Raw genomic sequence first — 22,126 nt, forward strand, 5'->3', positions numbered from 1 at the left:
AGCTCCGGCACCCTCGTATCACGCCGTAACAGGCCGGAACCCTTCCTTCTGAGGACCTGCGAGGTATATTTTGTGTGTGAGAGCGTGCTAGCCTTTGCTCGTGGCTAGTGATGCTGAGTCTTCCGTCGGTCGACTAGCGGAAGCTCGGTACACAGGGGAAACATCAACCCGGTGCAAGGGAAAGTTTCTGGTCCTTCATGTTCTAACCCTAACAAGCCCATTGAGTCTTCGGTGACTTGGTGGGTGTTGTTGGTGGGGAAAGTGTGCCTTATATAAGTTAGCGCGTGTTCCTACACGACAGTCTTGTACGCCGCGCATAGGAGCAGGAACACGCCGTCGTCTCCCTCGAACATGGTGGCGCTTGCGCGGGTGGGAGCTGGAAGGGAAATGACGAACTTCAAGCCAATTCCCGAACTTCAAGCAGTATCTTGGAAAGATTCAGCAGGCCTTGTGTCCCGTTCCAACGGTCCTATATCGTGCAGAGTGACGTGGGATGAGACAGTTAGCGTCAACCAGAGTTTGCTCGTTATTTGTGGTGGATGATTTTTAGCATACTTTGTGATCAGACCTGTCATATCTGCTGCATCTATGTTAGGGGCGGGTCGCACCTCTTCTCTTTTTGGTTTTTTTATTGCAAATAAAGTGGAGGTCGGGTCACAGCACATTTTCGCATTTCCCTTAAGAAATTTATATGCGAGTCAGTGTAACTTTTGCTCACAGTTAAGCATGGCCAGCCGCGCAGAAGAAGCCTACGAGTGCAGCGTATATGCCGTCAGAACCAGCCCACGGAGAAGACTTGTTGGGACCGTCCCAGTCAGCTCGCGGCACGGTATACTGGTGTTACGTGCGTTTGTCGGAGACGACGACAGCAAGCACACATATCGAGGCCGCTGCGCATGCCAGAGTCGTGTCGCCTGGATTCATGACGAGAGAGAATGACAAATGTTACGATAGATCTGTCAATGCGTGTCTATAACAGAAAAAGAGACCAAAAGACCTCCACTACCTCTTGTTGGGAGTGTACATGCAAAAAGAGGTGAGGGGTCGTTTGATTGGCGGGTTCTCTTTCTGCGACCTCTTGTTTTGACTGCGACCCGCCCCTTAGGTGATTTTTCTATTTTTGGTAGGCATCCACTGTATGATCAAAATTCATATTAACGTTTATTTCGAAAATAACGGACAATTATTTTAAAAGAACGGACCCGAAACACAATTTCCCCACAAAAGGAAGCCACAAAAGGAAGAGGGAGGAGCTAGGTATGGCTACTGCCGTCTCCGCCGACGCCGCGGTGGCCGCGAGCTTCTCGGAGCTCAACGCTGCGCTCAAGCGCGAGAACTACTCGCGCGCTGTGGACATCTGCAACAAGAGTGAGTGGGCGCGTGCGCCGAGCAGAGAGAGACGCGCGTCTGACCGTTGTGCTGCCTGCAGTCCGCTCCAAGCTGCCGGACGACGTGGACGCCGTCAAGGTCAAGTGCGTGGCGCTCATCCGCCTGGAGAAGGTACCGACGGACCGCACGGGCTCTCTCCTGCCCCCACGCTCTCGTCCTGGTCGGAGCCTCACGCGTGCGTTGGTCCGTGTGTGTCTGCAGTTCGACAAGGCGCTGGAGCTGGCCGTCAAGTACGACTTCCTCGCCACGGAGAAGGCCTACTGCCTCTACCGCCTCAAGCAGGACGACGACGCGCTCAAGCTGCTGAGCGGCGGGGACCTGCAGGCGCAGAGCACCGCCCAGCTGCACCTGGCGGCGCAACTGGTACGAAGACGGACTCGGCGCGCAGGCGGTGGACGGATCGCGGGCAGCTGACGCTGGCTACTTTGTCTCTGCGTTTTGGCCAATGCAGCACTTCCGCAAGGGGAACTACGACCAGAGCATCCGCATCTACGAGCTGCTGCTCACGCGCGCCCCAGAGGTGCGTGTGCATGTGGGTTGGGTGGAGCTATCCTGCCATCACTGATGATATCGCTGTGTGCTTACAGGGAGACGACCTCCTGGAGCTGCAGACGAACCTGCTGGCTGCGTATGCGAGCGCGGGCAGAAGCCACGAGCTCAAGGACCGCGAGATTCCGGTAAGAGTATGGCGTGCATCCACGAATTTGCGGAGGGGATAGCTGCTCATTCGTGTGCTCTGCTATCATAGATCGACGATGGATTCGAAGTGGCCTTCAACAAGTCGTTCATAGCTATCCAGTCTGGCGACTGGGAGGCGGCGGAGGAGCTCCTGCTGACTGCCGAGCGTAAGATGAGCAGCGTTGATTCCTTGAGTTATGATCGTGTGCCCGCTTGACGTATGATCTGCATGGTGTGGTGACTTATTTGCATGGCAGGCTTGTGCCGTGATACGTTTGTGGCCGAGGGAGCTTCGGAAGCGGAAATTGAAGAGGAGGCGGCTGTCATCAAGACGCAGATCGCATTTGTGAAGCAGATGCGTGGCGATCTGGATGGCGCTCTCTCGGATTACCGCAACGTGCTGAAGCTAAAGTATGCTACTTCATTGTGTTGTAAATATTGCGCTAGTGTTCATTACTGATTATTTGCTTTGATGACGATGCAGGCTGCGTAACCGTGCTGTGGGAGCTGTGGCTTCGAACAACATCGTAACTATCCGTAAGGACCGTGACGTGATGGACTCGTTCAAGCGACTGAAGAACATCGATGCCGCGGTGCTGTCGGACAAGCTGAATCCAACGCAACAGGAGGCCATCCTCACGAACCGCACGCTACTGCTGTGCCTCATGAATAAGGTGCGCATAGATATCACGGCCTCATATCAGTAGCGAGATCCAACCACGTACTAACTACTTGAACCACGTGCTAATCAGACGGAGGAGTGTCGCGAGAGCTTGGAGGCCTTGAAGAAGCAATTCCCCTCGTCAAAGTCAATTGCTGACATCGTGGTGCTGCTCACAATTAAGGACCAGTCCGCGGGAGCTGCTGTTGAACAGCTACAGGTACGAGACACGAATTGGAAGCCCCACTCTCGGTTGCAAGACTAACCTCAATTTGCTATCGCAATGTGATTTCTGTACGTCCAGGACGATATGAGCGTGGGTGGTCGTCTTGGCCTTGCGCACGTGTACCTGACGGAAGGACAGGTGCTGAAGGCTGCCGAGTGCATTCGCTCCATCGAGCAGCTGGCCCATTCGCCGGGTACGGTCGCGACGCTTGTCGCTCTATACGAGCAGGCTGGCGACTCGGCCTCGGCTCAGGCCGTGCTGGAAAGCGCCTTGGTCCACCACAGGGCTAGTGACTACACGTCGGAACAGGCTATGAAGATTCGTGAGGGAGACTGCTGGTACAAGATCCAGAAGAAGCAGTACCGTGAGGCTGCCGACGCGTACTTGGAGCTGCTGGAAGGCGAGACTGCTGGTGCTTTGGACCGCGACCTCCGTCTGCGCTCCATGGCCTCGTTGGTCGTTGCCCTGTAGGTCTCACACTGAGCTGCACTATCTTGCTTCGATGCACTTCTAACGCGTATACGTGCAGGTCGTTCTGCGATGCCGAGGCTGCTGAGGCTCGATGTGCCATGCTGCCGGCAGTTGAGGAGAGCGGTGTTGACCCGAGTGAATTGGAGAAACAGGCTCCTCGCTCGAATCGTCTGGCCGCCAAGTTTGCGGACACTGGCGACAAGAAGAGCGAGTACGTAGTTGACACTGGGTCCTGTCCATTTGCACTTCTAACTGTGTTACCTCCGTGCCTTTCACAGACGTAAGCGTGCGGCGAAGAGCCCTGAAAGCATCGCCCGCAAGCGCGCTAAGCGTAGGGAGGCGCATCTTGCCAACTTGCGCGCTAGCCCGGACTACAACGCGTCTATTGGCCTGGTGAACCCAGACCCGGAGCGCTGGATCCCGCGCAAGCAGCGCTCTCACGGCAAGCGTGGTCGTCGTGGTCGCAACCGTTTCGTCGGTGCGCAGGGAGCTGGCATGGGCACGGAGAAGGACGCTCTGAAGCTGGATGCGGCGGCCCGCGCAGCCCGCAAGGCCGAGTCGGACAAGCCTGCCGCCGTCGTGGTATCCAGCGACTCGGGCATTCGCAAGTCCAAGAAGAAGAAACGCAGATAGAGGGAGCGCCACGACCCAAGAAGAAGTTGCTGTCGCCATGATGCAGCGACTTGGCTAGAACCTGCGAGCATCCTTGCCGATAACAGACGAACCTGTTCCCGTCTGCAGCTTGCGTGTGGTCTGTGAATCGTTTTTCTTCTCTAGTGTTAGTGCAGCCGATCAGCTTCCTACTCGCGCCGCTTCCCTACATCCACCCAGCGTCGCTGTCATCCATAGAATTGCTGCGTTGGTCGCGACAGCGCTGGTTCCGACGAGTCCGACGTGCCTAGACAGTAGTGAAGCTGGGCGCCTTCTCGCGCAGGTAGAAGAGCTTTGCACGACGCACGCGCTTCTTGCCTTTGTGGATGAACGCCTCCTGCAGCACCTTGACGCTCTGCAGCAGCGGCGAGTGCAGGAAGATCTTCTGCTCGTAGCCGTAGCCGCCGATGTGCTGCACCAACCAACCAACAAACACACAGTAAACCACCACCCAGTCAGTCTCCAGCTTGCTGCGCCGCCCGCGCCTCCTCTGCGCGCACTCACGTTGCGGATGACGAACGAGCTGCCCGTGCCGCGGTTCCGCCGCGCCAGCACGACGCCCTTGACGCGCTGCACGCGGCCGCCAGTGCGGCTCAGCAGGTACTGCACCTCCACCGAGTCGCCGGGCTTGAAGGCGTCGATGTCTTTGCCCTCCGCGGACTTGGCCACGGCCTCCGCCTCCAGCTGCTGCAGCAGCGACGCCGCGCGCTTGGTGGGGATCTTGAGCTTGGCGCGCTTGGGCTGCTCGGCCACGGGCGCGGCCGCCTCTGTGGAGAAGAAAGACGTCTGCGCGCTCAGCAGCGGCGCGCGGCGCGACGAGGCGCGCACGAAGCTCTTGGTGGCGGCGGCCAGCATGGTCAGCGATGTGCCGTACGGAGCTCCCCGGGTTCTGCGGTCAATAGCGCCCGATGGCCATCCGGTGCGGCGTGTGGCGCACACCAAGCCCCAACCCCAAGTGACATGTACCTAATTTATGGTACATGACCTTCAACTTGAAGCGAAGTTGCCATTTGATTTACTGCTACCTATATGTATGTATACGGGTCTCTCACTGTCAACACAAACTGCTGGTATAGAGATCGCTCTACACCTCCCGCTCCAGGTCGTCGCTGGTGTCGCTGTCGCTGCTGATGAGCGCCCGCTTGAGTTCGTCTACCGCCAAGCCCTTCTCGTCCGGGTAAACGGGCTTCCGCTTGTTCCACGAGTCCATAAGTTCCTCTAAGAACCGGTACACGAACAGCCCCGCCATGATGAACAGCAGGCCCGCGATGTCCTTCGCGTGCAGCGGCTGGTGCTCCGGCATGAACGGGAACGTGAACGCGACGTTGCCCAGAGGGACCATGATGGTCATAGCCTGTTTGTTCACACAAATGCCGATAAAGATGAGACCTCAACGACTGAACCGTCCTCAACCCAGGAGTCAGTCACTTACCAGCCAGAGGATGTTGGCGCTGCCGAACTTGAGGATCAAGATGATCAGCAGGTTGTATGCCACATTGAACAGCAGATACGCCGTCACGTAGATGGTCGCCTTTTCGCAGTCGTCCTTGTGCGCGCCTTCAGTGATAGTGTTCTGTCCCAGGTAGCACATCAAACCGTCGTACAGATTTTCAGGAAGCTCTCTAGGTGTAACCGGGTTGTCGCCAACCATGGCCGCGGGAAACGTCAGCGGAATTGCGAACAGGAACTGGAACACAGCGATCCAGCCATTCAGGTAGACCGCATCTAGTTCCGCCTCGCCAAGCGTCTTCTCTTTGTAAACGCTGGACAGGCACATGGGAACACAACTGAAGATCATGACAATCGACCACAGCACGATGAGGTGAGGATTGGTGCCACTGCTGCTGCTAGAGTCGCCCGACCCGAGAACAATGAGCAGGCCCAGCGAAACGACCACCGCGCCCACATACTGGTAGCCCGAGTATTTGGCCTTCAGCAGTAGGCTGGAGATAAGCATCGAAATGGGGATCGCAGCCTGCCCAAGCAAGATGATGAGGGATCCACCTAGATAGGTGGCTGCGAACACCTGTAGGATTCCGGCGACGGAGTCGAGGCCCCCCATGACCGCGAACTTGCGCTTGGGGATGCTGCGCTGGTCCCACGTGATGGCGCTGCCGTACTTGATCATCGGCAGGATGTAGGCGAAGCTGATAGGAATCTGCGCGCATCCCCGCCAACAGACAAGTAAACAAGAGAGTCTCGACGCCAATGGGTGCAGAGCAGCACGTACGTAAACGAACGTGGTGAGCAGGTTGAGGAACGTCGGGTAGTTGTGCATCGGAATGGTCTGCAGCCTGCCGCTCAGTAACGAACACACAATTAAACTACAGACGCAAACAGAGGAGCGAGGAGCAATCCCCGGTATGATACGCACTTCTGGAAGACTGTGTCATCCGAGACGCAGGAGTACAACGCGTCAGTGGATACCATAGCCATTTCCAATTCTGTTTCACTCGCGCAGTGGAGAGCAACACGCACTCTTGTTGCCGAGCCCCACGAAGACCATGGCCACGAAGCTCACGAGGAGCTTCACGTCGCGCTCCGCCTCCGCCCTCGTCGTCATCTTCTCTCCAGCTGCGGTGAATCTTGTTCTTCAAGTCAACTGGTAGAGGCTGCGTGGTCCACACCGACGGTCGCTGATTGGCTGATTTAAGCATCATAAATTGAGCTCGTCGTCACTGACGTTATTATCCCACCTCGGCCGGCAGCGGAGACCATGCGCGTGGCTCTTGTCGGCGTCGCGTTCCTGGCGTCGCTGGTGGTCACGGGCTGGACGGCCGTGGCCTGGGTGCTGACGCCGTGCTTCCTGCTGGTGGCGCTGCCTCTGCCGGCGCCTCTGCGCACCAAGCGCTTCTACCGCCGCGTCACGCGCTTCATGTGCGTCGAGCGGACTTGAACCTGAGCTCAACTGGCGCTGCTGACATGTAGTTAATGTGTGCTGCAATGCAATTACCTGCGCAGACAATGGGCGTGGATGGGCCACGTCGTGCTGCTGCTTGGTACGTCGAAGTGAAGTGGGCTTGAAGTTGGCGCTGCTGGACGCTCACCATGACTTCTGTTGAGCAGAGAAACTCTTCGGCATCCAGGCGCGCGTGTACGGCGACGCAGAGACCAAGGCCCACGAGAGTGACATGTCACAGGATCGGGCGCTGTGGCTGTCGAACCACCGCACGCGCATCGACTGGATGCTGCTGTGGAGCGTGGCCTGGCGGACGCGCACGCTGCACCAGCTGCGCATTGTACTCAAGGCTCCGCTGCGCAAAATCCCCATTTTCGGCTGGGCCATGCAGCACTTCATCTTCATCTTCCTGGTAAACCTGAAGTCTCTGCGCTGACCTGTGGGTCACAGTGTTGGTAGTTTTTGCTAACTAGCTTCAATGTCCTGCAGCAACGCCGCTGGGCGGACGACCAGGTGAATCTTCGCAGGTTGCTGCCGTTCCTGACTTCAGCAGAGCCGGAGGCCTCATACCTCCTGTTCCCGGAAGGAACGGATCTCAGCGAGAGCAACCTGGAAAAGAGTGCCGCCTTTGCCAAGAAGAACGGGTTGCCGCCGCGCCAGTACTCATTGTACCCGCGCACGACTGGCTGGACGTTTATGTTCCCGCTGCTGCGCTCACAGCTCACTGCTGTGTACGATATCACTATGTTCTACGTGGACTACGCAGCGAACGAACGTCCATCGGAGGCGTCACTGCTAACCGGCCGTGTGCCAAGGATGATCCACTTCTACATCGAACGAGTGGACATTTCGGCACTGCGCGACAAAAGCGAGAGCGAGCTCGCAACTTGGATGGAGCAACGCTTCGAGCGTAAAGAGTCTATGCTCAAGGCATTCTACGAGTCGAATGGAAAGCTTCCGGATGGAGCTGAACTGCTTTTCCAGGAGAACCAAGGTCCTGCGTTGACCGTTCTGGTGATGTTTTGGCTCGTGCTGATCGGCGCTGCCACGATATGCGGACTGATCGGCAACTTGATGTCAGTTGCAGCAGCAATTGCGATTATCGCTGGTTACACTATCAGCACTGCGTATGGCTCCGGCGTTGATGGATTTCTCATTAAGAACTTATAGGTCTAGAAGCTAGAGAAGAATTGCTTTTGTCCGCGCGCATGCATTTCAACAAGTAGATATCTGTTCATCGCCCAAGATGCAACAGAGCTTACTTGTACATGACGTGCTATTACGCTTTTATGGGGTTAAGCAAGATACAAAGTACACATTCGTCTGCTAGTTCAAGTACCGCTCTACCGGCGAACGCAGGTCGGAGCCGGTGGAGGCTTGCCCGCGAAAGTACTCACCGGCGACGATGGAGCAGAGCGACCGCCAGCGTTAAGCGTGATCCATGGATGACCCAGAGCCTGACCTGCAGTAATCCGCTTGGCTGGGTCCTTCTCCAGCAATCTAGTGAGAAGCTGCTTCACTTGCGGGGATGCTTTCGATCTATTCGGAAACTCCAGTTCCTGGTGCGTGCAAGCACTTGGCGGGTAGAACGGGCCGTATCCAAAGACCATCTCGAAGAGCAAAATGCCAGCGCTGAACATGTCGATGCCAGGACCATAGGACGGCTCGCCATCAAGTAGCTCGGGCGCGATGTAGCCCACCGTCCCGAAGATACCAGCGAATGGCAACGACGTCTGGTGAGCATCGAAAGCTCGCGAGGCACCGAAGTCGCACAGCTTGACTGTCGTCCCCTCGTCGTCCAGTAGTACATTGTGCGGCTTGATGTCGTGGTGCACAATGTTGTTCCCGTGGAGGTACTCGAGCGCGAGCAGCAGTTGATGGAAGAATTCCCGGCACTTGTTTTCTTCGATCCCCGCGCCAGTGATCATCGTGTTGAGCGACCCGCTGTCGGCGCGCTCCAGAATGAAGTAGTGCGCGCCGTCGTCTTCATAGACGTCCAGCAGCTTGACAATGTGCGGGTGGTCCAGGCCCTTGTGAATGACCTGCTCCCGGATCACTGACTGCTTCTCCTCCGGAGAGATCAAGATGTACTTGGGCACGATTTTCACCGCGACCTCTTCCAGCGACGACTTATCCTGTCCAGAGCACACCTTGCCATAGGCCCCGGCTGCGAAGGACTCCCGGATGAGATATCGACCATGCATCGCCTTCTCTCGCGGGGTGAGTAGCGCCGAGCTCTCGGATGCCGTCCGCATGCGAGGGCCCGCCACACACTTCCGTGACGCGCCACCACACACCAGCGGGGCACGCAAGCTGCCCTCCGTTTTCAAGGGCGTGACTGAGACTGCGTCTTCACTAATAGAGGAGGCACTAGCTACGACAGAGTTGAACGAGCTGCGCTCCGTGCTGGTGTTGCTACATGTACCCCCCGAACTGTCGGTCTTCGAGGCTGCGGCGTTCGTGAGCAAGTCGTCGTCCTCCAGGTCGCTCGGGTCGAAGCGCATGCTCTGGCTCTTCTTGGGGAGAGCGGCGGCCATCGAGACCGAGCGACGGCGGCGCGTGGCCGCCAGCCGCGCCTCCTCGAAGCTCAGAGCGCGCAGGTAGCGGTGGTCGCCGGCGTTCCGGTGCTGGAACCAGGACGGGTCCACGCCGCAGCGCACGCGGTTGCAGATGACGACGTCCTCCTCCAGCACGCTGAACTTGCGCAGGAACAGCAGCGTCTTGCCGTTGTGGCGCTTGGCGCGCTGGTTCTCGGCGTCCACGGCGGCCGCCCCCATCTGCGACGTCGGGTGCTCGGGCTTGCTGTGCGACCGCTGGAACGGCGAGCCGCGGCCCAGGCGCACCAGGGCCACGTCGTGCGCCGACAGGTCCATGGGTGACTTGGCGGGCGGCGCCGGGCCCAGCAGGCGGACGGCGTCGAGGCTCATGCTCGTGTAACAGTCGGTGGTAGTGTCGGTGCTGCTATTGCGACCTCGGCGCCGCTAATCTGAGAATGGCCTTGTCGACCGCAACGCTTCGTGGGCGCAGCACTTGGCCCCAGTATGAACGGATTCGAGAGGGTGCGGCGCAGCTTCAACATGGCGCGTTGATACGCGGCGCCGGCAAGGATTGGCAGCGGTTGTGGTCGCGCGCCGTCGTGGCCTGGGGAGCGGGCATTCCTCGGCGTTTTCCAATGCTGCGTGTAAGATGGGAGGGTAGCAGGCGGCGAAGGACGAGCGCAGAGCTTCAACGTCGGCACGCGCCTATTGAGCGTCGACTCGACACGCGAAAGAAATGCTGGCGTGATGAATGATGTGTCAACACCTCCGCCGCCTCGACGTCATGGACCAAGTTGCTCGCTGCGAGGCTCGCACTGCTGTGCTATATGGTCGGGGTTAATTGCTGCTGGCTCCTTGGCGGTGGCGGATGATGCTACAACTGTACATGAACTTGCGTCGCCGACCGATCATTAGCCATCTCGGACATTTTCAAGTTGCACGCTTCAACTTCAAGCGGACGAAGCAACAGACCATGCCATGCATTTATGTATCTATCTCTCAGTAGAACCGCCTACCTCGACTGCTGCCGCCGCTCGGTCGAGGCGATACGTACTCGTCAGCAGGGAGCAGCTCGTACGTCGCTTCCTCGTGCTCGTCGTCCATCACGAGGCCGGGCACATCCAAGACTGTGGAGAACTGGAAGCGCGGCAGCACGTAGAACACGTAGAGCGCGCCCCAGTTTGGCACCAAGTACGTCCCGATGGAGATCGCCAGGCGCACCGACTGCTCCATCAGCCCGCCGTTTTCGTCGAAGAACATGCTGTCGCACTCGCGCTTTTTGCCTGCAGCAGCACCAGCCAGTCTCCGTTTAGTGCATCCAGCAAGCACACCGACGTCAATACTAAAGCAGCCCCGATCCTTACCACCGACGCCAAACGATAGATACGCGTCCACCCCGAGCTGCAGACTCGTGCTCACGAGGTTGCACTGTTCGCGCAAGCGAGCGACGGAGATAAACACGCACAAGATCGCCATGTGTTAGCCTGCGAAGTCCATCAAGGTCAAGGAGCGCAGCAACTTACGATCAGGAGAACCCAGAGCTGGTGGTGCGACTGCTCCAGCTCTGTCAGCTCGGCGGAAGCCTGGAATTTCTTGCGCTGGGGGAGAGTGAAAGGTCAGCCTGTGCAGCAGCAAGCACCGTACATTAATCCAAGGGACTCACCTGCTTTGTCGCGGTAGAATTGATCTCCTCGAGAACCACTCGGCCAGGTATGGCGAAGCCGACTGCCGACAGACACTACGGTTAATGCGAAGATTCTCCCCGAGCGGAACTGCATCCGCTGACGGGCGTACCTGTGAGCACCACGCCCGTAACCGACATGGCCATCCACGTGATGTGGTGGCAGTCGATCTTGTCATAGGCCCCAACTACCAGCAGCGCGTCCGCTGTCATGGCGACCGTGGTGAGCGCTACGATCGGCATGAGCATGTTGTAAAACTGTCCAGCAGCAGCAAGAGATCCAAGCGGTTAGCACCGTCCGAACCACTCAGCCAACGGCCCCATCCCGTTCCCCCCAACGCACCAGCTTGGTGCGGTTCACGAGCTCCCCGGCGGACTTCCCGTACAGCACGCAGGAGATGGCGATCTGGATGCAGCGGAAGTACTTGGCGAGCACGACGATCTTGGGGCTGTTGAGCACGAAGCACTCGTACACCAGCAGCGCCATCTGCAGCCCCGTGAGCGCCAATTGGCTGAGGTTCGTGAGGTACCAGTGCGAGCTCAGGAAAATGGGCAGGATGCGCTGGAACGCGTACACGGTGGCGACCAGCGTGGCCAGGCAGAAGGTGCCGAAGCTCAGGCTGCGCGCGCACACCAGCAGCGAGTGCTCCTCGGCGAAGACGTCGCGGCAGTCGGGCAGCAGCATGGGGGCGTCCGCGTCTGGCTGACGGAGGGCTGTGCTCAGGCCCAGGCTTGCTCGAAGAGGCCCAAGGCGAATCTTTGACGTTCGCAGTTTCTACGCACGTCCGCGTAACGGCCGGCGAGGGGGCACGAGATCAGTTTCGGCTCTGGGGTCATGCGCTTCAACGTGCCAGGAAGACGGTGCCATTGTGCTTTTCTCCGTGCGGCGCCATGACCTCACCGCGCTCGAAGGACTCGCCCAAGGACAGCGACCTGCGCACGCCCGCGCACGTGCACGACATGTCGGAGGAGGGGTCCGACATGACGCGCGAGATCTACAGCGCCATGCTCAAGGGCTCCCAGGACGGCCTGGTGCGCACCAAGTCGTTGCCGGACGTGAGCGAAGTGCTCTACAAGGACGTTGGTGCGTGCTACGACTGCGGTAAAGTAGCGTTTTGAGGCGCAAAGGTGGTCTCATGTGGTGTTGGCTCCTGTGGACGACAGGAAAAGCGTCGGATATTGCGCAGCCTGGAGGCTTTCGCCGTGACCACGTCATTGCCAACTTACCTGCAGGCGAAACCGCGGTGCCGACCTACGCGCAGAAATCGTTTCTGGCATCCATTGGGCCCGACAGCTTGCTGCAATCTACCTACTGCGGCTTCGTCAACGACACATTGCATCTCGGCGACGAGTACAGCGAGAATGTGGGTATCAGGTTCTTGACTATTCGGGTGTCTTCACGTTCTGAACTCTGTGTGCACATTTTTAAATTGTGCGTGCATATTGCAGGAGGAGCTCATTCCGTTGTTTAGCAGTCTGGACACATTTCACACAGCTAAGAACGAGACATCGACGAGAGGGGCGTCCGTCAAGAAGACGATTTTCACCATTTTCAAGTCATTCATCGGCAGCGGCATCTTGTTCCTGCCCAAAGGATTCCAGAATGGAGGCATGCTGTTTTCGATTGTGGGGCTCTGTGTGTCTGCAGCACTATCAACGTTCTGCATGTTGCGCTTGGTTGAATGCTCGAGTGTACTTCTTCGCTCTCACAACCACCACAATGTTTCGTACGGTATTGTGGGGGAGAAGGCGTTCGGTAGCATGGGCCGCCGCGCCGTGAACACGTCGCTGGTGCTTTCACAAATCGGCTTCTGTTGTTCGTATCTTATTTTCGTGGAGAAAAACATCGGTGAAGTCTTACTGCACGCATTCAACCTTCGGAGCTCTCTCACGACATCATCATGGACACTCATTTTGCTGCAAATCCCGCTATACACCCCTCTAGCATGGGTCCGTCGCCTGGAGTATTTCGCGCTCACGAGTTTATTTGCCGACGTGCTTATTGTGTTCGGTCTAGTCTACATTCTCACTTACACCGTGGACACCCTTGAGAGTGCGGCCCCAGGCGAAGCAACGTGGGAATATTTTAATTCCGAGAATTGGGCGATGTTCCTTGGCGTTGCAGTCTACTGCTTTGAAGGCATTGGGTTGGTGCTTCCTACTTACGACTCCATGGATGATCAGATCAAGCACAAATTCCCGACCATTCTGTCGTGGTGTGTTGCATGCATCCTCGGAATTTGTACGCTGTTCGCTGGTACCGTGTACGCAGCCTTTGGGCAGAACACACAGTCGGTGGTGACGTTGAACTTGCCTAGCTCAAGTGAGAGCACGGGCACCATGGCTGTGCAGCTTACGTACTCGCTCGCCCTGGTACTGTCATACCCTTTGATGTTGTACCCGGTCATCAACATCCTCGAGAGCAACCTGTTCCCATACCAGCGAGTCAAGGGCTTCTGGCGCTGGAAAAAGAACGCGTTCCGCTTTGCACTTGTTTGTGTAACCGCGGTCATCGGGTATCTCGGCAAGGAAGAGGTACGCAACTATTATTTTTTTTACGAAGTATACGCCTGGTAACTGATGAATCTGTTGCAGCTGGATAATTTCGTCTCCATCATCGGCGGATTTTGCTCCGTGCCACTCGCGTTCATTTATCCCTGCATTTTCCACTCAAGGTAAGGAAGCTCTAGTGTCAACAAGCAAGGACGAAACGACTAACACATCGACTTGTTCAGACTTGTCGACCGCGGCCACATCTTGAACGGGATAGTCATTACCATTGGTCTCTGCACCATGGTCTTCGCCACGTACCAAGCCGTGTCGACATGGAAGTAACGGCAAAACGCCGACGAGGTCATGCCCTCAATTTTCTCGGATAGCTTTAGAGCATTTACAGAGATTTTCACTTTGACAAAAAACACTTTTCGCTTCAACAAAATGTACCACAAAAGCGGCACATTTGCTGTTCACGCAGCATTTCTGAAGTCGACTGGTGACATGCATGTCAGACTAGGCATGTCAGACTGACAATGTCAGTGCATCCGGCCCCGTCAATGCAGGGAGATCCCTTGCGATGACCTTGATGTGGCCTCGCCACTCTTCAATCGACCGCGTCGCCGAAAGCGCTCAATCCACTGCCCAGCCTCCAGCCGCGACAGCATTGCACTGCAGCCATGACCGCCGAATCCGCGGAGCTGGCTTTAATCTACTCGCGCATCGTCCCGGGCACGGCCACCGCCACGCGGGGCCCCGTCCACGAGTCCACGCTGTGCTCGGGCTTCGATCCGAGCTTCACGCTGTACACGAATCTGCTGAGCCGCCGGGAGATTGACCCCGACGGCTCGCACAAGCTCTTCGGCACTCGCCGAGTGGACCCCGCGACGGGCGAGGTGGGGCCCTACGAGTGGGTCACGCTCAGCGAGTTCCTCGAGGCAGTCGAAAGCTGCTCAGCCGGCATGAGCCGAGAGCTCGGACTGCAGCGCGGGGCGCTTGTGGGCGTCTTCAGCAAGAACCGCTACGAGTGGTCGGTGGTGGAGCACAGCACCAGCCGCATGACGTACACGCTCGTGCCGCTGTACGACACGCTGGGCCCCAACGCGGTGCCCTACATCATCAACCACACGGAGATGAAGGTGATCTTCTGCGCCAAGGAGCAGGTCAAGACGCTCATGGCCTGCGTCAAGGACTGCCCCAGCGTAGAGTCGGTCGTGCAGTTCGAGGACAAGATCGACGGCGAGGACGTGAGTCTGGCCCGAGCCAACAACGTGTCACTCATGACGCTGGGCCAGCTCATGGAAATCGGACGTGCCAACCCCGTGGCGGCTGACCCACCGCTGCCTGACGACCTCTGCACCATCTGCTACACGTCAGGCACCATGGGCGATCCCAAGGGCGTCATGCTCACGCACTCCAACATGATCGCCAGCATCCTGTGTTCCATTGAAATCACGCCTCTGTACGAGACGGATGTGCACTTGTCCTTCTTGCCGCTGGCGCATTGCTTCGAGCGTAACGTGCAAGCGCATATCATCGCCAAGGGCGGGTGCATCGGCTACTACCAGGGCGATGTGACCAAGCTGCTGGAGGACATGGCTGAGCTGAGACCAACAGTGTTCCCGTCAGTGCCGCGCCTTCTTAACCGCATTCACGACAAGATAACCCAAGGCGTCGCAGCCGCTGGTGGCTTGAAGAAGCTTCTGTTCGACCAGGCTTATGCTGCCAAGAAGGAGTACCTTGCACAGGGCTACTACACGCACGCGTTCTGGGACCGCTTGGTATTCGACAAGCTCAAGATGGTTCTAGGCGGCCGTGTCCGCTACATCTTGAGCGGCTCCGCTCCTCTTTCGAAGGAGGTGAAGGAGTTCATGGCCATTGCATTCTGCTGCCCTGTGCTGGAAGGCTACGGACTCACGGAGACTGCTGCGGTGGTGTCCTGCGCAATGGCCGACATGCCCATGACCAGACATGTTGGCATCCCCGTTTCGGGAGCACAGATTTGCCTTGAAGACGTGCCTGAAAAGCACTACTTGACTCGCGATACACCGTGCCCGCGAGGCGAGATCCTGACCAAGTCTGGTCATGTGTTCAAGGGCTACTACAAGCAACCGGAACTGACGAGAGAAGTGCTGGATGACGACGGATGGTTCCACACGGGTGATATCGGACAATGGAACCCGGACGGCACGCTGGCGATCATTGATCGCAAGAAAAATATCTACAAGCTGTCGCAAGGCGAATATGTATCGCCCGAGCGTGTCGAAGGCGTGTACGGCCAAAGCCCCTTTGTCGCTCAAGTGTTTGTGCACGGTGATTCCTTCAAGAATTACGTGGTGGGTATCGTCGTGCCGGACCCTGAATTCGTTGCTGCGTGGGCTGAGAAGCAAGGCCTCACGGGGGACGAAGCTTCGTTTGAAAAACTGTGTGCGCCTGGGAACAAAACTCTTCTGAGCGTCGTCCAGGAGGACCTTCGACAGTTGGCGTTGGCTGCAAAACTCCTTCCGTTTGAGCGCGCACACAAGCTGCGGCTCCACGCGGAGCAGTTCACTCCTGAGAATGGGTTAGCCACGCCCACCTTTAAGCCCAAGCGCTATGAGCTCATCAAGTATTTCGGCGCCGTCATCGACGAAATGTACGAGGAGCAGAGTAAACTCTGAAAGGTGGGGTGCTAGCTCCACGGTTGTGCTAGCACGCGCCGATTTCGTGCTCGATAAATACCAATGCATAATTACACCGCTGCTTGCGACTGCTTATCATCTCCATCGTCGGACATATCCTGAACGGTCAACCCCGCAAGCAGCGATTCCACGTCTCCAGTGAGCAGCAAGGGCTCCATTACCAAGCGACCACGTAAGTTCGCGTGGAATTTTCGTAACTCGGTACGTACACGCCGCAACTCCATTTGAAGTTGCCGATTGGCATTTAATTCACGTGCACTCTCCACTGTAAGCTGTTTGGCTTGCACGGCAAAAGGCTGAAGTCGTTGTTTGACTGCTTCAGTGGCTCGTTTTCTACAAGTGCGTGAGCGCTCGAACTCGCTTTTGCGCTTCGTCAGCTCAACTAACTCCCTGGATGACTGAGTAGATCCGGCATGCGCTTCGATACACGATTTTTTAAGCTGCTCGATTTCTTTCTCCATGGCAACGCACTCGTCTTCTTCAAGAGCTACCAGCTCGGCTTTACGATCAAGACAGTCGCGCCATACTCGAGACTGGAACACCACACTTCCAGTGGCTAGACGAAGCAGCTCAGCCACTTTAGTCTCAGCACGCGTATGTGCTTCACGAGCTCGGAGCTCGCGAGCCTCGCGGAAAACTTGCCGGTTTTTCAATGTCTGGAACCAGCGCTGCAGTACAATAGCATGCTGCGTCTCACGCTCGAATGCTTGGAGTGCATGATGTGCTGTTTGCTTCTGCGCTATCAGCGCAGCTCGATCTCCTTCTTGCTGTACTCGACGTAGCTGCTGCCGCTCTTCCATAAGGGCTCGCCACATTTTCTTCCCCAGCTTGCCTCGCCAATTTCGTTGTACCATGGCCGCTGCACGGGTAAGCTCGTCTCGAAACCATTGCGCATAGCGTCGACCGAAATGACCGCGGACAAGAGACTGAATCTGCGTAGCTGAATGGTGCAGCATCCTGATGTACGTTGGTGTTTGCCATCCACGAGCTGTCAAAGATGTGCGGTAGAGCACCACTACCGTGTGTGCTGCTCCTCGGTGAAGGAATAGTCGACGTTCCTGCTGTCGTGAAGCTATTGAGTTCATCGTCGCAGCATGTTGTCGTCGACGATCATTTCGTAGCCGTCGTGCCGTAGCCAGTGCTTTGGCCAGCCACATTCGCCACGTAGCTTGTATTTTGGTTGCACTGCATCGCCGCAGACACAGCAATGCCTCAAACCTTGCAAGCCGCACCAGAATTCTATGCACAAGAAACCATAATCAGTGAGACGTGTTTGGACTACAAACTCCTCCTCAACATCCTCTAAGGCATGGACGCACATGATGCTCCGGAAGAAATGTTGAATTGTTCTCGCCCCCGTGTCCTCCAAATACCAGCGTTGTCGCTGACGCGCAAGAATCAATCGGGCTTCGCGCCGGCCACAAAATCCTCGGTATCTGCGTTGCAGTGTGACAGCAATTATCATGCCTGCATCGCGTTTGAGCTTCCAAGTGATTGCCAATTCTCGCGTGTAGATGGAGTTTATCATCAAGATGAGAATACGTGGTGCCGAAGCGTATGACCGTGCCAGTATAATTTTACGGGCTTTACACCGTCCACAAAAGCCTCGGAACACCTTTTGTAGCGCAGTGGCTCCACGGAAAAGCATTCTGCGGAGTGCCACACGAGCAATGTGCGCTCGGTAGGCTCTCTGAATTTGCTTTGCTCGAGCAATCTTCAATTGAAGCAGCTCATACGCAGCCACAGCTCGACGTTTTGTATCTTGACGTCCTAAGAACCCTCTTGCTATCCTCTGAACGTGCATTCCAGCCAAAACATGGAAGTGGGTCAACCTCATCATCTTTTGTATCATGACTTCACTTTCACGACGCAGTTTTGCAGTGCTTCTTCTCGATCGGTGTCCTTGAAACACGCGCTGAATGTCAGTAGCTGAACGTTCTCGCGCCTTGATCATTAGCTCTCGTTTGTGGCGTGCCTCAACTGCTCGCCGTCGTCCCAGCCAGCCACGAGCTACACGCTGGATGTTAGTGGCAGCTTTTTCACGCAATAAACGAAGTTGCTCGGCCTTCTCGAAAGCCGCACGCTCTCGAGCGGCAACATACTGTCGCATGAAAATGCGGAGACGGCGGCTTAGCACACAAAGCGCTTCGATCCATCTCCAGTACATTTTGCATTGTTCTGCCCGAAGGCGTTGCGCTTCGGCGATCATTCGACGCTGTCTGCGTTGAGCTGATGCGTGTCGATACCATCGCTGCACGCGCGCCGCTGCAATCTTCTGGCGTCGAAAATATGCAAGTGCACGCTCCAACGTGGACTTGGCACTTACACGGGAATCCAATTTGCAGCGCAACCAGCGGGTGATTTTTCGAGCTGCTGCTCGCCTTTTGTGCTCACGGCGCAAGAATGCAACGACATTGGGATGTCGTGGTGCCAAGCCATCGCGTGTAGCTTCACTAACATGTCCACGTGCCGCAGCTAGTGCCTTGAGCACGGGTAATGAAATTTCCGGACAGTGACGCACATCAAGACGAGATAAACTGATGGCAGGGCGCAATAGTGCTGCTATCCCGGTGTCTGTGAGCTGCCAGTCGTTCGCCAATACCAGTGTTTCCAAGTGCGGACAACACAGTGCACCACTTATCGCCACCAGTGTTTCGTCACGAATTTGCTCGCAGCTCTCCAACTCGAGTATGCGCAGCTTGGAGCAGCCTCGAAGTACAGCGAGGAAGCTTGTCGATGAAAAATACCGAGAACGACTGAGACGAAGTGTGCGCAAATTAGTACAGCACGCGCCTAGAGCCTCACAAAGCGCATCTGTGGCGAGAGATGTAACGTCAAGGTCGGTCAACGAGAGCACCGACGATGATAGATGCCGGGCATGAAGTAGGGCTGCAGCCAAAGCATCCGCGTCACATTCAGTGGTTCCAATGTGCAGCGTCTTCAGTGAACCAGCAGCGCTTCTGGTTAACGTGGTAATGGTGACATCACTGAGATGAGGAATCGAGAAAAACGCAGCGCAAGCTCCCGGGACTGCAGCTTCATCTTGACCACTGCGCACGAGGATGCCGCTCCACCGCAAAGCACGCAATTTACAGCACCCATGAATCAATGCCCGTACTCCAGATGAATTTAGTCTCCGCACACCGTCAAGTGTCACCGATTGCAGTTGCGCGCATCGCGCACCAAGGGCTGAAATTCCTCTACTCGTGACCTGGAAGCAGCCTGTTATGTCTAGAATTGCCACCTGTAGGCAGCCACGCTCGCCAGTAGCTCCACCAACGTTTTCATCGTCTTGATCTTCATAGTCTTTCATCGTTGGTGAGTGCCCAGCGCTGACATGTTCATCGTATTGATCTTCAGCCCGCACTGCTGATACGCCTACCTTTTCACCCACGAGTCGGCGAATGCCGATATCGGTGATACTAGAGCAAAACGCAAGCTGCAGTGTGGCTAGCTGGGGGCATGCCATACCCAAAGCAGCAAGAACATGGTCATCAACTAGCGAGCAGCGAGATAGATCCAGCTTTGTGATACATGCTAGAGCTCGCACTCGCGCCAGTCGCTCCAAAGCCGCTACTCGAAGCACCGTGCACCCCGACAAATCCAAAGACTCGAGACGTGATGCACAGGGACCACGCAGTCCAAGAAGAGTGAGGCCATCAACCAACGGCAGTCCAGCAGCATTCAATACACGAATTCGCGCCGAAGTTGAAGACGACGGCAACTGAGCCCCTCCTGGTATCGCTGGCGTTGACGAGGAGCCGACGAGTATAGCCAGAAGTGCAGTATCAGTGAGCTTCGTGCAAAAGCTAACATCTAGATAAGTTAGAGACGCTGCGTAGCTTTCACCAAAAGCAGCAACGCCATAGTCGGTGACACGACGACATCGAGCGAGCGATATCTGCGCTAGAACGGAGCAGTGGCGGGCCAACGTACGTAAAAACTGATCATCTACCCACTCGCAAGACGACACATCTAGTTCCTTTAGTGTGCGTGGCAGACTGCTGCCCTCAAGTAGATCTCCACCTCCACGAGAAAGTAGCTGGCATTGGGACAGTCGGAGAACGCGAAGGGCTCCACCACCTTCTGTAGCTGCCTCGAGTACAATGCGCAGTCCTTTGACGGAAATGTGAGCACTGCCATCCACCGTGAGAGTATGAAAGGAAGCCTTGGTCAGACTCCCATTCTGATTGCTATCCTGCATCGTGGATTTGACCGGCGATGCAGACTGCATTAGCTGCAGCGATGCATCGGTGACACGCCAGCCGCCGAGATTGACGTGTGAGTGATACACTCGTCGACGAGGGTCGAAGAAGACAACCTCTCGAGGGAGGTGCATCTGTAACTTGGCCAAGTTCCTCGCATGGGCCTTAGCACTGCTGGTTCTGATCCCGTTGCTCGCGACATCGACCAGGCTGGGTTGTTCCTGGTTGACGGAGGATCGAGGGGCTACGGGTGCGAGCGGGAGTGGCAGCGGCAGCGGTCGCTTTTTCGCCAGCCACGCGCCGTCATTCACCATTCGGCATTCGCCTAGCGACGACTACCGCTGGAAGGACGCGCTGAATCGTCGGAGGCCATTGCAAAATCTTCAACAGACGAGAAGAGAAACTAGGACGATGTATGCTCTGGTGTTGGCCGCAGCTCTCTTCATGGTCACGGTCTCCGTCTCGTCCGTGACAGCGTTGACGTCGGATGCAACGACCCAAGTCATCGCTGCGCCTGACAAAGGAGATGAACTAGAAGACCGTGCCTACGCTGACGAACAGCAAGATCTGGAGGTGGAAATTGACACCCGTGACCCGAACGCCACCATCGACACTGACATCTACAGGTGCTTCTTGGATTCCTCACCACGGAGTAGTTGAGACTTCTTCTCTAATCGCTATTCCATTATTGTGGTGTTTCTTCTCTAGCTTTGTCGAACCAACTGAGTATGTGATCGGCCTGCTGCTGGATCCGTGTCGCAACCACCCTGTCGACTGCTGTGTTGATCGCTTCGGGGAACCAGCATATGTGGACACGTCAGCCGACGTTGCCGAACAAGTTTCTCTCGTGGACGAGTCCGGCGCGACTCTAGATGCATCGGTCAGTCGAATTGGCGACCGCCCCTCGATCTTCGACCAAAACTGTTATCTTGACGATAACTTGGTTCCCTACCGCCTCCAAAAGACGTTGAGCTCTAGTGGGTTGACGATCACGAGGAATTACACCAACTCGGGATGTATTGGGCGACTGCGCGCGCTGGTACCGATGGACGAAGTAGTCCGTCCAGCCTGTTGGGACTACAATGACTCCATTAATGCACTTGCATCTTGCTACAACGTAGACGGACGCAAGCAGGATACGTGTGTGGCAGTCGGATTCATGCAGACCAGCTACATTGTTCAGTGCGGTGGAGCCTACGAGCTGTCAAACCACTGCGGTACGTTCCTTGAGCTCCATGAACCCGGGAACGAGGCCATTTTGAGTCAAACGCGGCTCCTTGGACAGTATCCGAGCGGATTCCGAACCACTACACTACCGCTTTTCTTCAAAGGAGACCGGACACGAACAATCTGCATGGGCGACTATGAAATCTGGTGGGTTCAGCGAACGCGATACAACTTCATCGTTCAAAAGAAGAAACAATTCTGCATCACATCACCACAGTGCGATTTCGACTTCGCTACGAACAAATACAAAAACTATCACATGATCACATGACACAGTAATTGATGATCAAACCGCTTCTTATTTTACGTATCAATTTCTACGCAAGC

At 56.4% G+C, this 22,126-nt stretch overlaps 9 protein-coding genes across 9 annotated transcripts; 5 read left to right on the forward strand and 4 right to left on the reverse strand.

Annotated features, from left to right (window-relative positions):
* Positions 1–1,259: 1,259 nt before the first annotated feature.
* Positions 1,260–4,058, forward strand: IUM83_06832 (Signal recognition particle; the record flags this gene model as incomplete). Its single annotated transcript, XM_067931064.1, has 12 exons — positions 1,260–1,368; positions 1,430–1,500; positions 1,591–1,752; positions 1,841–1,909; positions 1,977–2,066; positions 2,138–2,234; positions 2,325–2,478; positions 2,552–2,741; positions 2,820–2,948; positions 3,033–3,421; positions 3,484–3,636; positions 3,704–4,058. 12 exons carry the CDS (start codon positions 1,260–1,262, stop codon positions 4,056–4,058), a joined length of 1,968 nt encoding a protein of 655 aa, XP_067787132.1.
* A 265-nt stretch (positions 4,059–4,323) lies between these two features.
* Positions 4,324–4,931, reverse strand: IUM83_06833 (ribosomal protein L19; the record flags this gene model as incomplete). The annotated part of the gene is made up of 2 exons (XM_067931065.1): positions 4,324–4,488; positions 4,581–4,931. 2 exons carry the CDS (start codon positions 4,929–4,931, stop codon positions 4,324–4,326), a joined length of 516 nt encoding a protein of 171 aa, XP_067787131.1.
* A 229-nt stretch (positions 4,932–5,160) lies between these two features.
* IUM83_06834 (Drug/Metabolite Transporter (DMT) Superfamily) lies at positions 5,161–6,639 on the reverse strand (the record flags this gene model as incomplete). The annotated part of the gene is made up of 5 exons (XM_067931066.1): positions 5,161–5,430; positions 5,509–6,234; positions 6,307–6,370; positions 6,451–6,460; positions 6,555–6,639. The coding sequence occupies 5 exons, from the start codon at positions 6,637–6,639 to the stop codon at positions 5,161–5,163; spliced, it is 1,155 nt and encodes a 384-aa protein (XP_067787134.1).
* Positions 6,640–6,792: 153 nt separating this feature from the next.
* Positions 6,793–8,145, forward strand: IUM83_06835 (Lysocardiolipin acyltransferase; the record flags this gene model as incomplete). The annotated part of the gene is made up of 4 exons (XM_067931067.1): positions 6,793–6,953; positions 7,038–7,075; positions 7,143–7,387; positions 7,465–8,145. 4 exons carry the CDS (start codon positions 6,793–6,795, stop codon positions 8,143–8,145), a joined length of 1,125 nt encoding a protein of 374 aa, XP_067787133.1.
* Positions 8,146–8,318: 173 nt separating this feature from the next.
* Positions 8,319–9,902, reverse strand: IUM83_06836 (serine/threonine protein kinase; the record flags this gene model as incomplete). The annotated part of the gene is made up of 1 exon (XM_067931068.1): positions 8,319–9,902. One exon carries the CDS (start codon positions 9,900–9,902, stop codon positions 8,319–8,321), a length of 1,584 nt encoding a protein of 527 aa, XP_067787136.1.
* Positions 9,903–10,511: 609 nt separating this feature from the next.
* On the reverse strand, positions 10,512–11,923 carry IUM83_06837 (putative transporter YwbF; the record flags this gene model as incomplete). The annotated part of the gene is made up of 6 exons (XM_067931069.1): positions 10,512–10,795; positions 10,877–10,940; positions 11,036–11,110; positions 11,176–11,237; positions 11,307–11,451; positions 11,537–11,923. The coding sequence occupies 6 exons, from the start codon at positions 11,921–11,923 to the stop codon at positions 10,512–10,514; spliced, it is 1,017 nt and encodes a 338-aa protein (XP_067787135.1).
* Positions 11,924–12,084: 161 nt separating this feature from the next.
* IUM83_06838 (Amino Acid/Auxin Permease (AAAP) Family) lies at positions 12,085–14,028 on the forward strand (the record flags this gene model as incomplete). Its single annotated transcript, XM_067931070.1, has 5 exons — positions 12,085–12,277; positions 12,358–12,557; positions 12,643–13,728; positions 13,789–13,868; positions 13,929–14,028. 5 exons carry the CDS (start codon positions 12,085–12,087, stop codon positions 14,026–14,028), a joined length of 1,659 nt encoding a protein of 552 aa, XP_067787021.1.
* A 338-nt stretch (positions 14,029–14,366) lies between these two features.
* IUM83_06839 (putative long-chain-fatty-acid-CoA ligase) lies at positions 14,367–17,149 on the forward strand (the record flags this gene model as incomplete). The annotated part of the gene is made up of 5 exons (XM_067931071.1): positions 14,367–16,321; positions 16,490–16,568; positions 16,640–16,706; positions 16,774–16,961; positions 17,114–17,149. 5 exons carry the CDS (start codon positions 14,367–14,369, stop codon positions 17,147–17,149), a joined length of 2,325 nt encoding a protein of 774 aa, XP_067787137.1.
* Positions 17,150–20,983: 3,834 nt separating this feature from the next.
* Positions 20,984–22,070, forward strand: IUM83_06840 (RxLR-like protein; the record flags this gene model as incomplete). Its single annotated transcript, XM_067931072.1, has 2 exons — positions 20,984–21,198; positions 21,281–22,070. 2 exons carry the CDS (start codon positions 20,984–20,986, stop codon positions 22,068–22,070), a joined length of 1,005 nt encoding a protein of 334 aa, XP_067787249.1.
* Positions 22,071–22,126: the final 56 nt, after the last annotated feature.

Source organism: Phytophthora cinnamomi (genome assembly GCF_018691715.1).
Source record: "Phytophthora cinnamomi strain GKB4 chromosome Unknown Contig62, whole genome shotgun sequence".
NCBI classification, from domain to species: Eukaryota; Oomycota; class Peronosporomycetes; order Peronosporales; family Peronosporaceae; genus Phytophthora; species Phytophthora cinnamomi.